The sequence below is a fragment of the Carassius auratus genome, unplaced genomic scaffold, assembly GCF_003368295.1.
Source record: "Carassius auratus strain Wakin unplaced genomic scaffold, ASM336829v1 scaf_tig00001218, whole genome shotgun sequence".
In the NCBI taxonomy this organism is placed as follows: Eukaryota; Metazoa; Chordata; class Actinopteri; order Cypriniformes; family Cyprinidae; genus Carassius; species Carassius auratus.
The window spans coordinates 53116-69324 of record NW_020523345.1 but is presented as its reverse complement, the minus strand read 5'-3'; the positions used below and the strand labels follow the sequence as shown (position 1 = coordinate 69324).

Below are 16209 nucleotides of genomic sequence, written 5' to 3'. Positions count from 1 at the left end.
TAGCCTACTATTTAATGGTGATTTGTGATCAATGCCTTTTTTATTCTATTTTATTTATTATTATTTTTTTTTTTGCTTTAGGCTCTTCAAGAATGGCGAGCAATACGTGCCCAGCAAGACCAGGAGTATAATACAAGTTTGTTGGTGGATCAGGAGAAGGTAATGCTTCCAAGTTTTATGTATGGTTTACGTTCTCTTACATAATGCATGTGTACATTTTAATGTGGTATTTTAATAGGAGAGGAAGAAACTAGTCTATCAGGCTTGTGAGGAAAGACGTCAAAAGGTTTGTCTATAATAAAATAGTTTGATAAACTAGCGAAAGGGGTTTTTTTTTTTTTTTTGGTTTTTTTTTTATGAGATCACATTTCAGGCTATTGAGGCAAGACGTCAGCGAATGTCTGCATGTGAGGAACCCTCAGATGGGGTGTTGATCAAATTTAAATATCCAAATGGACACACCAATATGAGGAAATTCCGTTTGTCAGAGCCAATCCAGGTGATGTGTGTTCAGCTTAAGAAAATATCAAGTGTCTTCTCAGTGGTTCAATGGGTTGTAAAACTTGACTTTCACATCTTTTTAGATCTTGTTTGACTTTGTGGGACAAGATGATATTGCCAGTGAAATCTTTGTGGTGCAAGAAGCTGCATCATCAAGATCAGTTGAGAGTAGTTCCTCCGGGTCAATAATGGATCATGGCATTAAAGCATCCTCAACTCTATATGTGCTTTGGTTTTCAAATAAGGATGTACAGGTAAATGTGTTGCATTTTTATTTCCTGACTCGAATGAAAACTGAATGTGTTTTGATTTGTGCAAGCTCATGTATTATGCATGTTTGTCTTCAGGAAATTCTCTCAGATCAACAAAATGGAGCTTATGCCCTACACCATACATCTCACGGTCAGTCATCACTGTCTGAGACCTCCACCCAGCCAAGTCTCTCTGAGCCCCCCACCCGCCCTCTGCTGCCTGAGCCCCCCACCCGCCCTCTGCTGCCTGAGCCCTCCACCCAGCCACCGCTCACTCTGTTCTCACAACCACAAGAAATCCTGACTCTTTATGATGAACCATCACTCTCTCCTTCATCTGTCCAAGAACCAATCATTATTCTTGATGAACAAGATGAGTCGGTTTCACAGAATCAGCCTCCTGTATCAACACATCACCTCGGAGGACCTGTGGATGAGTGAGTTTTTCTCATTAACTTGATTTTATATTTTTCTAGTGTATGTAGAGGTTTCATTTTCTATATCATTTTACATTTAATCAGGTGGTTAAAATAAAATGCATGAACTTCTTTGTTTGCAGGATTGATCTACAGACCATATTGAAAAAAATGGTCAGCAAAGTTGATGGGAGATTCTGTCCAACAAGCAACCAAATAAACGTGTGCAGGGATAATGTTTTACTTTGTAGCCTGCGGGCATTCAAGCGTAGGTTCTTCAACCCTGAAGCAAAATTGGATGTTGTTTTTGTGGATGAAGATGACAATGGTGAAGGGGCAGTTGATGAAGGCGGCCCGACAAGAGAGTACCTAAGGCTGTTGATGAGGGCCGTCCACCAGTCAAATATCTTTGAGGGACACGAGAAAGACCGGCAGTTGTCTCTTGATACTCAAGGTAGGGAAGCCCAAATTCTTAGGACTGTACTCCTTCAACTGGCACAATTCTAGAAATGTACATCACTGAAACATGATTGCTCCCTTATTTCTCCTGTCTGATTTGTTTATTCTGTTTGTTTTATGTATTGGGCAGGTTTCTTCATGTGTTTGTCTGTATCGTCTTTTGTTTAGTTATTTTGCCTTAATTTGTTAACTCTTGGTTAGGATTTTTCCATGATTCTTAATTTCTTTAATGTACTGAATCACCTTTTTGAAACATGTTTTGAAATGTGCAATAAAAAGTTATTTGTAGTAGCACTAATATTAATCATAGCATTTTAAGGTGTTAAATTAACAAGCATTACAGCAGAGCAATATTTTACTGTTATTTCTTTCATTTTAGCTTTGCAGACTAAACTGTACATGTGGGTGGCAAAAATGATTGCTGTGTGTGTGGTCCATGGAGGAGTCGGTCCACATTTCTTTTCCGAAAGACTTTTCAATCAAATCTGTGGGATACCAACACCACCGGCCATGGTGGATGAAGTTTGTGACCATGCTTTCAGGGAACAGTTAATAAAAGTAAGCAGGAGAAAGTTGTTATACATTGAATGTACAGTACAGTGACACAGCCTTATTTTCTATTATTTATGAATCGCTTCAAACGTGTTCAGGTTACCTGTGTCACTTGGCCTTCAGCCTCATGGCTGCGGCCAAACCACAGCCATGAGGATATCTATGAACATTCTCATGAACACGAGTGCTTTATTGCTTAAACATCTAATTTATATAGGGAAGGTGTCTTTACAAGCCACTCATTATCTTTTTTTTTTTTTTTTTTTTTTTTCTCTCTGTCTGTCTTTTTAGATACAGGAAGCAACAACAGTCCGAGAGGCGAACAGCGCAATTGCAGAGGCAGCAGATAGTCTCAGCATTATAGGTGCCTTAAGACATGTGTCCAGCCTGGAGGAGAAGGACTCCCTTGTCCAGTCAGCTGCAGACTTCTTCGTCAATGGAAGATTGGCGACTGCCCTGGACCAGTAAGTGCCTCACCTCTCTTACCTGTCTGAAAAAAGAAACCGTCATTTGCCCAGGACGATTCACACATTCTAAAATGTTTTTATAGGTTTGTTGAGGGGTTAAAAACACTTGGTTTACTGGAGGAGCTGAGGAAGAATCCGGCAGTGTTCTACAACATGTTTGTCAGTGAGGAGATTCCACTGCAGGCGAAGGACCTATGCACTTTATTTGATGTGGACTTCTCTGTGCAAGGCAGCAACAGGAGAGACCGAGAAAACATGACAATATGCTTTTGGCGTGACTGGTTAATTGATATTGAAGGTATGCTATTTATTGTACAAGTTATAATAACAGACTTCATAAATATCATTATTAGTGGTCCTTATGTTGTCCTAGTTGGCAGGAAAATTAATGCTGAAATGCAATAGTTGAAGTGACATTGTGAAGTCTGGTTGTTTGAACGTGGGTAGCTCCCCTAAACTTTTTTTCATATTGTGTTGTAATATTTTACCAAAAATGTACTTGACTGAGGCTTTTGTGGTCCTCTGTCAGCGTGCAAATTGCTCCAAAGTAACGCATACAAAAGGTTAGGGCTAGACGTTGTGGCCTTAACATAAAATCAACATGCGTGTTTCTCACCACTTTCTTGTGTTACAGAAGGAGAATGCAGTCCAGTCACCCTAGAGAAGGTATTGGAGTTTACATCTGGTGCTTCAACAGTGCCTCCACTGGGATTTCCACACCGTCCACAAATTCAGTTCCTTCATGAGGGCAACAGAATCTTCCCAGAAGCAAATACTTGTATTCTTGTACTCCGCCTGCCACTGCACTCTTCCTATGAAGCCTTCAAACAACACATGATTGAGGGAATTTTGCAAGCTCCAACCTTTGGACTTGCATGATGTCACTGTGTGTAAAACGTATTAATGGAAATTCAGTTTTCACTTGAGCTGTGTTTCTGCTTGAAAGTTATTGAACAGAATGCTGTTGAAGCAACTCACTTCAACAAAAAATTTAGGTGCAGTAATCCTGTTCATTTTGCATGAGTAACAGTTCGATTCAGTTGATGGCGGTTATTCAATATTGAGCTTTTTGAGCTAGCTCAAACTTGTGTAGTTTTTTTTTTTATTATTATTTAAGTTATGTTTATATATCTTATTTGTTTTGAAAATGTATTTTTTTTTCTTTAGATTTTATGAGACACATATTGGGCTTATAGTTCATGTTTACTATGACGACACTGAGGTTGATCTAATGAATTAGATATCCTTTATTAACCAACTGTAAGAAATTATTGGGCTTCTAATTCAGTGAGTTTGAAATCACTCATAACAGCCAGTATGTTTGGTTAATGTACATGTTAATGAATACAGAGAAGGCAAACAAAAAGTCTGGCTGGATGTCAACCTCAACTGCTTATCATAATAACCTGTCCCCATCACGACTTGGTCTCTGTTCCGATTAGTGGATTGAAGTTAGGGTGTTTTTGGCAGTTAAACCTCTCTCCTCCACTGTTAATCTAAAATTCTCATTCAAGCCATTAAACATTCTATGTTTTTCATACATTACCAGTTTATTCATCTTTTTTTATTCATCTTTTCAATCCCCATTCAAAATAGTTGGATCCTTCTCCATTTTTCCAAGGATTCATATTGAATTTTCTTTTTCATGCATTTTTAAATCTTGTCTTTTAACTAATATTCCATTTAAACCTTAAGATGTTTACAATTTTTAATACATTAAGAGTTTTGTTCAACATTTTAAATCTCATTCATACTAATTAGATGCTTTTCCACTTTTTCTACAAATTATAACACAATGGGAGTAGAAAGGAACAATACAAATATTGTCAGCCAACAGTACTACAAAAAAAAAACATAACACAGCACCAAAAGTGTGCTAAATCTAGCATACCTGGCATTAGCTCCATCAGCTGCACTGCCCATACCACCTTATTTTAACAGAAAATAAAACTTAAAGAGGTTTAAACTTAATGTCTTTCAGTCCTGGATAATAGATGCAGCCAATTAACTTTTGTCTCTGGGCTTGGAATTGGACTATACCTGTGTTTGCAAAATACTGATAATAGCAGTACAGCAAGCCTGATATTTTAACTTTAGATCAGAAAGGTGTTGGATTGCATTGTGTACAGATGTCTGTTGTTGCTGAGTGAGGATGAGTTGAGGTGGCTCTACATTAACAGCTGGGAACTCTTCCTCATCAAGTGTAGGCAGTGTTTGAATTCCATACTGTGCTAGGATGGCATCAATGTTTTGGTCGCTGTAGGGATTTTCCCCAAAGACATTGTTGACAGCTGTGCTGTCTGTTGCAATGTTTTTGAGCATACCCTCTGTCCAGAGTTGAGATGGTGTGTGATTATTTTCTGTTCGCAACGGATGGAGGTTCCAGGCCTGTCTAAACTGCTCCAGTCTTTTTTGAATCTCAGGAAGATAAACAATATGCAGTGAAAGTCTGTGGACATCATCATCTGGGTTTAGAACCTCTGAATCCTCTAAGGAGTAGAACATAAGGTAAAAGTGCTGCAACACATGCAAAAATACATCACGCCAAAGGCGTTCAATTCTCTGATTGTGAACTGATCGTCCGGTTATGAATCCTCTGTGTTCAAGTCCTTGAACTAGATGCATGAATAAAGCCACAAGGATGTTTTCACCACCATGGTCAGATCTGACTCTTGATGGTAGGGCATAGAGGCATGTTGCTTTCAAAAACTGAGAAAGCACTGTTGTGGCACGATTGTCTGTGCTGCAGTTGAGGTAAGTAATCAGACGGGAGTATCCATCAATTGCACCATGAATCACAAAACCCCATCTAGAAAGGTTGAAAAACAAATATTACTTGAAGATTATAATACAATTGACAGTCGTCTGGAAACAATATAGCTGTAAACTTTTTTTACTTGCTGAAGTTATTTTCAAAATATTAAAAAAGTATGACAAGTATGGTAATAATAACCTTATGAGACGCATGTTCCCATCAATGTGCCACAAACTATTGGGGTAAGGTACATGGTAAACACGTCTTGCAACTGTCTGGCTCCATCTCCTTGCAGCAGCAGTAGGATTGACCCGTGTCAACATCTCACGCACCCTGGACCGTGTAACAAGCACACCCTGTGCACGCAACAGGGCTCTTATCATCTGCAACAGATTTGTCAAAATATCTAAATTGGCATGATATTCACAAAACAATAGCACACAAATGTGAATTAAATACAGCCTAAAGATGAAGAGCTCCAATTACCTCATTTCCAGAATTAGGATATTGGCTCTGAAGTTGCCTCACATGTTGTTCTAGTTCACCATCATCTATTGCAGACAGCATACTTCTAACAGGTATACCCAACAACTTTGACTTCTTGTACAAAAATGATGAGGAGCATCCCAGTATTTCAGCAGTTTTTGAAATTGTATGGCCTTGCTTCAGCAGAAATTCAATGTGTTCTCTGGTAACATCAATGGCTGGTCGGCCTCTTCTCCCTACAAAAAGAAAAAGTCAACTAAGTTTAAGCGTTTAAGCAGCATTGGACTGTTTATTTTTTGTAATTTATCATCATACCAATTCTCATACATGCACTGATATAGCATATTGTTAATGAATAGAATAGATACACTGGAAATGGAGAGACTTGTGGAATTCCAAATATTTATTGCTGTGACCAGTGGACATAACAGTGGTGTAAGACCAACACATTTAATGATTGCACAAATAAGCAAATATTAATAAATATAAATAATTATTTCTAATTAGTATAGCCATAAATGCGCGGCGCCGTTGTTTTATCCATTAAGCACAAATAAAAGACTGACAACGCCAAATGTTCAGTTTTCTGAGAATATATTTCACATAGGCTATATAAGTGTGGCAATACATTATATAACAATTATATTAATGCTAATTATAAAAATAACAATAGAGTTGCTTAATGCAAGTAAATGGTGGTCTAATTATTTCATGGTTTCTATACTGTTTATGGCAGAAGAATATATGATAATTTAACATGGCCCATGTTAAATGATCATATATTCTTCTATATAAAAAAGTTAGTAGAGTAGTGGTCTGGGTTTAAACATTCCGCGCAAAGTGAAGCATTCACGTGTTCCTCTGAAAACCATAGATGTTAAAAACGGCCGGACTTCCCCTTTAATGTTAATACATATGATAAAACATGAATATAGTGATAGACTCACCTGAACTAATGCGCCTGACAGAGAAACGTCTCTCTTCCCCAGCATGGAAATTTGCGTCTATTAGAGTTTTCAGTTGAGCCAAACTGCTTTTGAGTTCATTGTTTGTGTCTGGTGATAGCAAATGCTCAATTCTTCCGAGATTTCTTTCACAGTTTTCAATAGAACGACGTTCTCTCTCTCCACAAATCCCCTGTGTGAGGGCTCGTTGAATTTCATGCCATTTTCTGGTGTTTTTTTCGATTACAGCCAACGCCATGACTGCTTCTTTCTTCTTCTGTTCATAGAAATAAGGAAATTATCCCCTTCCCATTTAAGGGAAATTGCGTATTTATGGATATCTAAAATAGAGCAACGTCATGCACAAAAATTTACACTAGTGATAATGACGTTTGAGATATCTTTAACTTTCATTCTGCCTAGGCAAAACTGAATTACAGATATCTGCAATTGTCATTTAAGATGTGTGACGAGTTAAATGTCGTTTTCAATGACGTCATTGCAGATATCTGTAATTCAGTTTTGCCTAGTCAAAACTGCATTATAGATATCTCTATCGGTCGTTTCGACTAGTCACAATTACGTTACAGATATCTTGAATTAAAATTCCAACTATCCAAAATGTAATTACGACTAGTCAGAAAGACGTTGGTGATATCTACAATGTTAATTCCGGATAGTCAAACTTAACTTTTAAATGTTAAAATGGCTTGCGATAAGCGCTTTAATATTGAGCTAAAGGTGACATGAGGAGACTCTAACAGGTGAGTTACGACACCGAGTGACGTTGCACCTACGTCATTCATCAGTGACTGTCGAAAAAATAAACTGAAATCCAAAAAAATAAGAAAAAGAAAAGAACTGAAATCCATAAACTATTCATTCAATTGATTAATTGTATTTGTTTCATGGACTAACATGATTTATGAAGGTGCGATTTCAAATGGCTATGTATATTTCACTGATTGATTTTATTATTTGTAATGGAGCTTTATAATTAAATATAAAAAACTGAACTGCTTATAAAGAACACTGCATTTATCTTACTGTTAAAATGAAAACATTACAAATATTCATCTGAAAAACCCCATTTTTACAATTATTTTAGTCGCTGTTTATTAGATCCCGATGACGTCACCGCGGCAGAAGTCCCGTCTGAAGCAGTTAATTTAATATTACATATTGTATTTGCAACTATGTCTGCCTCGAATAATTGTTAATATTGTTTATTCTGTACCTGTTTTGTATGTACATTTGTTTGATAATATAAAAAAAAAAAAAAATGCAGTTAATTTAATAAAGTTGGTGGTCTTCCCTTTCTGTAAGTATGTAATTATAATATTTCTAAATTACCCATAAAATTGTCAAATTTCCATAAGCAGGTACTTCTGGCCTGGCACTTGATTTACAAACATAATTCTAGCCCCCACAGGTATTTTATTTGGAATAACCATGATATCCGTTACAAAAATAAAACACTTTTTTTTCCAGATTGGTTTAATAATAATATTCTTTTGGTTTTTCAACTTGTAAATTCAAATGGTCATTTGTTTTCTTATTCTGAATTCTTAACTAACTATTGTATCCCTGTCACCCCACGAGACTTTGCCATAGTGATGGATGCCGTTCCCAGTGGAGCTATTGCACTTTTGAAAAACTCAGGACTCTGTCCAACAAATATCTAATCACTAATGAGGTTAATTCTACCCAGTCAATCTTTTTATCAAAAAAATGTTTCCAGAGTTGGATCCCTTATGCTCCTTCTGTGGAGTGGAAGACGAGTGTATACCTCACCTTTTTTGGGATTGTGTTCATGTAGCTACTTTTTGGGAAAGATTTTGCCTATTTGTACATACTTCTTTATTAGTCAATTTTTCTATGGGGTTTAAGGATGTATTATTTGGTTGTTATAACTTTGACAAAAATCTGAAAGACAAGTATTTTCTTGTAAATCTTTTTATTTTTCTAGCCAAGTTTTCTATAGACAAGTGTAAATGATTGTCTATCAAACCTATATTTATTGTCTTTTGTAATTACCTTAAATATTACTTGAGTATCTTCTTCCAACAATGCCAAAGCTTTAAAATCAGTTACATTATGCACCAAGTATAATATTTATGCTTTTTTTATAATGTAAAAATTATAAAAATGGGACTCCAGGCATGTATATCTCTCTTGAATTTATTTAAAGGATATATTACCCCTGGCTCAATTATTATTATTTTGTAAATGTATTATTATTTTTTTATTATTATTTTGTTTTACTTTTGTCTATTTTACTTACTTTTTACTTTACTTGCTCTTTGTCTACTGTTGATAATTATTTTATTTTAGTTTTTGTAGATGAAACTGTATTTGCTGCTATGTTTGTTCAATAAAAAAAATAAAATAAAAAGCAGTTGATTTCATAAAGAACACCATCATGAAGAAATCTTAAAATATACTGTAGCCTGTTTGTCTCAGTGTTGACATTAAAACTATCATACAAAAAATAGGAATCTAAAAACAGATCTTATTTTTGCGATTATTTTTGACGCTGTAATTTCTTCTATCCAGATGACGCTTTCTGCAGTCCTTATAACATCAAGCCCCGCCCCTTTCACTCCCAGCATCAGCTCGACCCAGCTGCCCAGACAATAGTATGAAAGGTAGACATAAGCAGTCTTAAGTCTTTGGGGTTTATTTGCAGCAATAGACAACAATACATTGTATGGGTCAAAATTATACATTTTTCTTTTATGCCAAAAAATCATTAGGATATTAATTAAAGATCATGTTCATACTTTGAGATCATTCTGAGGTTAAAACTGATTTAAGACCATAACAAGAGATAGTTAAGTAGCAATGAAACCGTTTTTGAGATCAAAGCTTTCTATAGCTTTGACACTGGCATCTATATCAATAGCTTGGAAATTTTTTTTACCTTAAAAACATTACCTTAACCAAATAAGTTAGGCCTATTGAATAAGCATGTGTCCTAGATTCCTGAAACATTGGTGTCTCATATATTAGAGCAGTCACTGCAATTTATGAAAGAAATCAATTAAATCCATATGTATTAAATCAGATGTAACCCCCTTTGTAATCATTAACATTTTCATAAGTAACAGTAATTTCATAAAGCAATAAGCCCTGTGAAGCCATGCTTTACAGCGAATTTATAACAACTGAGGGGCATTAGCGGAAGTAAGCTGTTATAAATTCACCGTAAACCACGGCTTCAACAGGGCTTAATGCTTTTATAAAATGGTTATTCCATATACCTAGAAAGGTTTCATAAAATAAAACAGAACCAATTAATTTAAATTATATTAATAAAAACAGTATTCAGTTGTGGTTGCAACAAAGTGGTTGCTGAGCAACAGACAGACGTAAACAAAGGTGTTTGTTACTTTGTAGAGTATTTTACGACAGCTTTGAACGCGGCTCAGCCAATCAGAATCAAGGACCGGAACTCTCCACTTTATAATTACACATTTTTTCTCAGTAACAATACTTGGACGTTTTGCTGTAATTTTTGGGTGATCTATCGCATGTGTTTTTTAATTGTAAATGTGCTATAAAAATAGCAAATGGTAAAATGACGGTGCAGATATAACATTTATCATAAGTAAGTGACTGACAGTGTTTGTTACTCCACTGATCACTTTTCTGGTTCAGTTCCAGAAAGTATCCTCTGTCTCTTAAACGCTGTCTTTGCAACTGTGTTCCCAACACGAGCTAGAATAAAAGGTTTCAAAATTGAACTTTTGATATCATTAAAGAACCATTAAGGAACTTTTTATTTAGTATAATTAAGAGATGTGCACAAACAAGCACTTGATTAAATGCTTGTGTTTTAGTGTGCAGGAGGACACCTTCATCCATCGAGCTCTTGTTTTTCATTTTTGCAGCTCATTGCAACACTGCAGTGCTTCGGGGTATTACTTGTTTTCTTCAGGCAGCATTAACAGCACTTCTTCTGGAGAAAAGGCCCTCTATGTCTTAGTGTTTAGGAGAGACTCTTCTGAAGCTAGTAATCACCTTTAAGACATTAACAAGAAACTAAATCCCTGGCGATGTAATCAGTAGAGTTGTGTGCTTTCATGTGTAGTTGTGGAGAGGCTGCATTACGCTTCATCTGCGAGTTTTTCTCCTCTCTTGTAACTCCAGCCATCAGATAATTAGTGATTATCCTTTAGAACTGACATGGGAGTTTGTGCAATTATGCAGTTATTAAAAAAGGACAAAAGACTCACATTTGAGCTCTGGCAGAGACTCGACTGACTCTTGTCGTACACTTCAATCAAATTGACAGCATGTGTGTGAAATGGTGTGAAACTTAAGTTTAAAGCACACACACATACAAAGTTTTGGACATGATTCATAAAGGTTAAATGGTCCTGAAAGAAAGAGCCACCCTTGCACTGTTGGCAGTCAAAAATGACTTCATTGGAATTGAATGGGATACAAATTTCACTAGTGGAAACATTTGGTACTGCACCCAAACATAATTACACTGACATAATTTTTTTAATATTAACCTCATATTTGGAACACAATTTGTTTAGATTTTCTTGCTCTTTTAGAGTAAAACTTATTTTGGTGAATATATATTTCAGATAACATTTTAAAATAGCATTTTCCTGTACATGTCATATTTTTTATAGTTATAATTAATAAAGTAAATACAATTATTAAAAAGTTACACTTTTTAAAACCTTTTTAAATTTTGCAATAATCTACCAAGTGTCTGCTTTAAAAAGAGACCAATCTTAAGTCATTCAAGTTTACAACAGTTTACATATTACATTTTCAGGTTTATGTTTAAAAAGTCCTTAATAGGTTTTAATGGATAACATAATGGATAATAATTATAATGGATTATAATTACTGCATAAATATAATTTAGTACTATAACATCCCCTAAAATTACAAAATAATCAATAATAATAAAATATCAAGCACATTAATTTATCTAAAAAAACTGATAAAATAAATAGAAATGGGTCAATTTTGACCGCCATGGGAATACCAGGGAATCAAAATAAGAACAAATATCTTGTACAATGTACATTTACCATATTAGCAGATTGTGCATTCGATGTAAGTCTTAAATTGACTTTCATAAATCCTGCAAAGTATCATTCAGTCAATATTATAATACAATTAACAATGAGGAAACTGAGCTGAAACCTGAAAATGGTAATAAAAAAAAATAAAAAAATGCATAGTAACAAAGATTGAGATTTATACATCATCTGAATAAATAATCTCTACAATGATGTATGGTTTGTTAGAAAATCATCTTTAAAGTTGTCCAAATGAAGTTCTTAGCAATGCATATTACTAATCAAAAATTAAGTTTTGACCAAATATATTCATGCAACATGATCTTTAATTGATATCCTAATGATTTTTGGCATGTTGACATTTTCCTATGTATTGTTGGCTATTGTTACAAATATACCTGTGCTACTTATGACTGCTTTTGGGTGTGAGAAAATATTCCACAAGTTTATGCACATGATATCATGCTAAGGAGTAGCAGCATAAATGAATTGTGTCTGATAGTATATTATTATGATAGCATGGTAGCACACAGTACTTGTTGTGCTTGATGCCTCTGGCTGTGTTTCTGATAATCTGATTAGCACATGCCTCATAGATGCCAAAGCTGAAACTCTGTTGTTTTCTTAGTCGCTTAATACAATCATCATCACGATCAGATCTGCCAAGGATACTGCCGTTTTTCAACAGCTCTCTCTAATCTGTCTCTAAAGAAAACACTCTTTGTTCATGTGAATAGGGATCAGAGCTTTTAACAGTTCGGATCTCAAACAATCGAGCTTTAAACACCCCTCACAGCTAAAATACAGCGATTTTATTCATCATACACTCTTAGAAAAAAAAGGTTCTATATAAGAACCTTAAAAGGTTCTATCAGGCGCTACATATTTGGAACCCCCTAAAAGGTTCTATATAGAAACCTTTTTAAGGGTTCAATCAAAAGAACACTTTAGGGGTTCATTCATGATTATTTCTTTTGTCCTTTCCAGATTAAATATTTAATATAATTGACAAACATCAAGACCCTAAAATGTAAAAATGTAATTCAACATAAAAAAGTCGCCTATGAATACTGAAAAAACGCACACCCAAAGAACTAGTCATTTATTTATATTAACAAAAAGTCATTTCAAATATTGAAGGCTTTAAATGTACAAATCAACCTTGAAACACCAACCATTTTAAAAAAATCTCATAATGAAAATAGTTTCACCTACATATTACAAAATAAGTCCATTATAAAATTACATTAATCTATGACTAATAAATAATGCAAATATACAGATTCATCTAAATTCCCATCAGGGTTAGAACAACATCAAGTACCTCAAAACTACAAATCCATATTAATATAACTCATAAAGAATTGTAATTACAGATTCAAATTCAGATCAGCATTTCAGAATAACATCAAACGCCTCATATTTACAAATTAACATAAGCACTATTCAGAAATATAAAAGTATTATGATAATTGATTATACATTTTGAGCACTGGGATAGACCGTTTTTTTTTGGGGGGGGGGGGCTTCTGGAGAGTTTAAACAGGTATTGCTCAACACAATTCATCATGTGAGTGATGTGCTTGGGGTATTCCACACTGAATATGAAATATTGCCTCCATCACATCCATTTCTGCGCTCACAATGTTGACACCCTCCATAATGATGCTAGCTCTTTTTGCATGGAGGGGGTTTGAAGCTTCATGAAAAACTATAGTCGGAGTTGGCTTTACTGATTCCTGCAAGTTGGAAAACATAAATTATTTGTGAAATTAACTTAGAGGTTAATTTGTTCTGATCTGTTCTTCATTACCATTGTGCGGTCAAAAACTATCTTAGAGCACTATCTGCAGTTAAAAACTAAGCTTAGGATCAGAAAACAAAATTTAACAGTTTGCAACAAGCACAACAAAACTTACCGATGTAAGGCAACTTGTGACACGGTTGCAGTTCAGGCTCTTTCGTGTTTTAGTGTAAATCCGCTGTAGAAACATTGACAACTTAATAATGGGTTTAAAGCTTCTAAAAAGTAAATTACTTTCAAAAAATGTATTTCTCTGACTTACCACAACAATATTTCCGTCAGACCATCCATTTAAATCAGCAGACGGGAATCAATCTCTTCTCGACGGCTGGAATTCAAAAACGTGCACTGCACTCGCGAGACAGCGCTGCGTGAATATGCTCACGCAAATGCAATCAAATTGTTTACTTTGTAAAATTAATGAAAATAATGAGTTTATTACTTCTTTTTGTTTATGTTTGGTGTTCAACAGATGTTTTATCCATAAAGCAAAACTGTTAAGATGTGGTACATAATTTCACATAAATGACAAAGAATGAAATTAAAGAGCAGCAAACAAGGCTAAAGTAAGGGGCCGTTCACATATCGTGTCTTTTGCGCGCTCAAGTTCGTTATTTCAAATGTAGGCGCACGGTATGCGCGCTCATAATGGAAGTGATGCGCGCTCATTTTTCCAGGTGCGTCCTTACAGCCTTCAGCTCGGTCTTGTCATTCTTTCAGGCAGAATAAGAGTCAGTGCGAGTGAAGCACTGAAATGTCTGAAACTACTAACAGAACTATTTGCACTGTATTTATCAGTGGGACAATATTCATACAATACTACAACCTAGAAATAATTTGCAGGTCTTAGCAGCACGAATTATGTGCCCAGCTACATCTGATTCAAATATTATGCTAATTAACAGTGAGTGTAGTTTCAGACATTTCAGTGCTTCACTCGCACTGACTCTTATTCTGCCTGAAAGAATGACAAGACCGAGCTGAAGGCTGTCAGATGAAAACCGATCCGATTCGACCAATCAGATGAAAGCAGCGTCACAGGTCCGCTCAGGAGTCATCCGCTGTTTGACGGCGCCGGCCGCGGAGCTGATCATCTGGGCGGCACCAAAACGAATTTGATCGTCACGCGGGTTTGGCGACTTGAAGGCGGATCCAAAACATTAGATTCAGATCGGGACTCCGAATTGCGTTCACGAATCATTTGATCGGAGCTTCGGAGTTCCCAAAACATTTGATTCAGATCGGGACTCCGAATCGCGTTCCGCGAATCATTTGATCGGAGCTTCCGAGTTCGTAAAACATTTGATTCAGATCGGGACTCCGAATCGCGTTTCGCGAATCATTTGATCGGAGCTTCGGAGTTCGCAAAACATTTGATTCAGATCGGGACTCCGAATCGCGTTTCGCGAATCATTTGAGATCGGGGCTTCGGAGTTCGCAAAACATTTGATTCAGATCGGGACTCCGAATCGCATTTCGCGAATCATTTGAGATCGGGGCTTCGGAGTTCGTAAAACATTTGATTCAGATCGGGACTCCGAATCGCGTTTCGCGAATCATTTGATCGGAGCTTCGGAGTTCGCAAAACATTTGATTCAGATCGGGACTCCGAATCGCGTTTCGCGAATCATTTGAGATCGGGGCTTCGGAGTTCGCAAAACATTTGATTCAGATCGGGACTCCGAATCGCATTTCGCGAATCATTTGAGATCGGGGCTTCGGAGTTCGTAAAACATTTGATTCAGATCGGGACTCCGAATCGCGTTTCGCGAATCATTTGAGATCAGCTCTTTCAAGCGGATTTGCAAAACATTTGATTCTATCAGGCTACTAGATCAAGTTTTAATGTCCAAGTATTGTTGTGAAGGGGTCATGTTAGAATTGTACACCATGCTCACATCTAATATGCAAATGTTTTTGTTTGTTTTTTTTCCAAAAGATTTTGTAATGTCTCTTCTCACATGTATTTTTTTAGCCATGTCTGTAAATAAAATACACAAAGACTGAATGAAATTCTGCCTCCTTTATCTATATTAAGGAAAAATTGTGCGAAATCAGTGTTCTTTGGTTGCAAACCCAATTACATAACTTAAATAGTAGTAACAACCAACTTAATTTCAGTTTCTTTACATATTTAACATGTAAATACATTTAGATGAATACATTAACATGTAAATACATTTAAAATAATACATTTACATTTATGAAGAGTTCAGAGAAATGATGAGAAACTGAAAATGTATGAGGTAGGTTGTGGGTGATAAGTCATAGATCGGCGGTTATAGTTGAACACCGTCATTAGAACCGCCAAAGCCTTGTCATTAAAATATTTTTTACAAACATTTTTTATCAAAAATTATTTTCATTTTTTAGACAGGATCATAAGATGCGCAATATATCGGAAGACATGGTTTTTACCACTTAATGAAGTTTTGTAAATCGTCAGACATGATATTTACCACTTCATTAAATTTTGCTTTGTAGAAAACCTTTCTTAAAAACGAATTTCGTTTTGAACAAATT

At 35.7% G+C, this 16209-nt stretch overlaps 2 protein-coding genes across 2 annotated transcripts; one reads left to right on the top strand and one right to left on the bottom strand.

Moving 5' to 3' along the window:
• The first annotated feature begins 364 nt into the window (after positions 1-364).
• On the top strand, positions 365-4155 carry LOC113069263 (G2/M phase-specific E3 ubiquitin-protein ligase-like). Its single transcript, XM_026242296.1, has 8 exons — positions 365-499; positions 585-755; positions 849-1189; positions 1312-1622; positions 2007-2185; positions 2471-2643; positions 2730-2944; positions 3281-4155. The coding sequence occupies exons 1-8, from the start codon at positions 398-400 to the stop codon at positions 3523-3525; spliced, it is 1737 nt and encodes a 578-aa protein (XP_026098081.1). The 5' UTR covers positions 365-397; the 3' UTR covers positions 3526-4155.
• Positions 4156-4368: 213 nt separating this feature from the next.
• Positions 4369-6118, bottom strand: LOC113069266 (uncharacterized). The gene is made up of 3 exons (XM_026242297.1): positions 5888-6118; positions 5600-5784; positions 4369-5455 (listed from the first exon to the last, which is right to left on the bottom strand). Exons 1-3 carry the CDS (start codon positions 5966-5968, stop codon positions 4681-4683), a joined length of 1041 nt encoding a protein of 346 aa, XP_026098082.1. The 5' UTR covers positions 5969-6118; the 3' UTR covers positions 4369-4680.
• Between the last annotated feature and the right edge of the window lie 10091 nt (positions 6119-16209).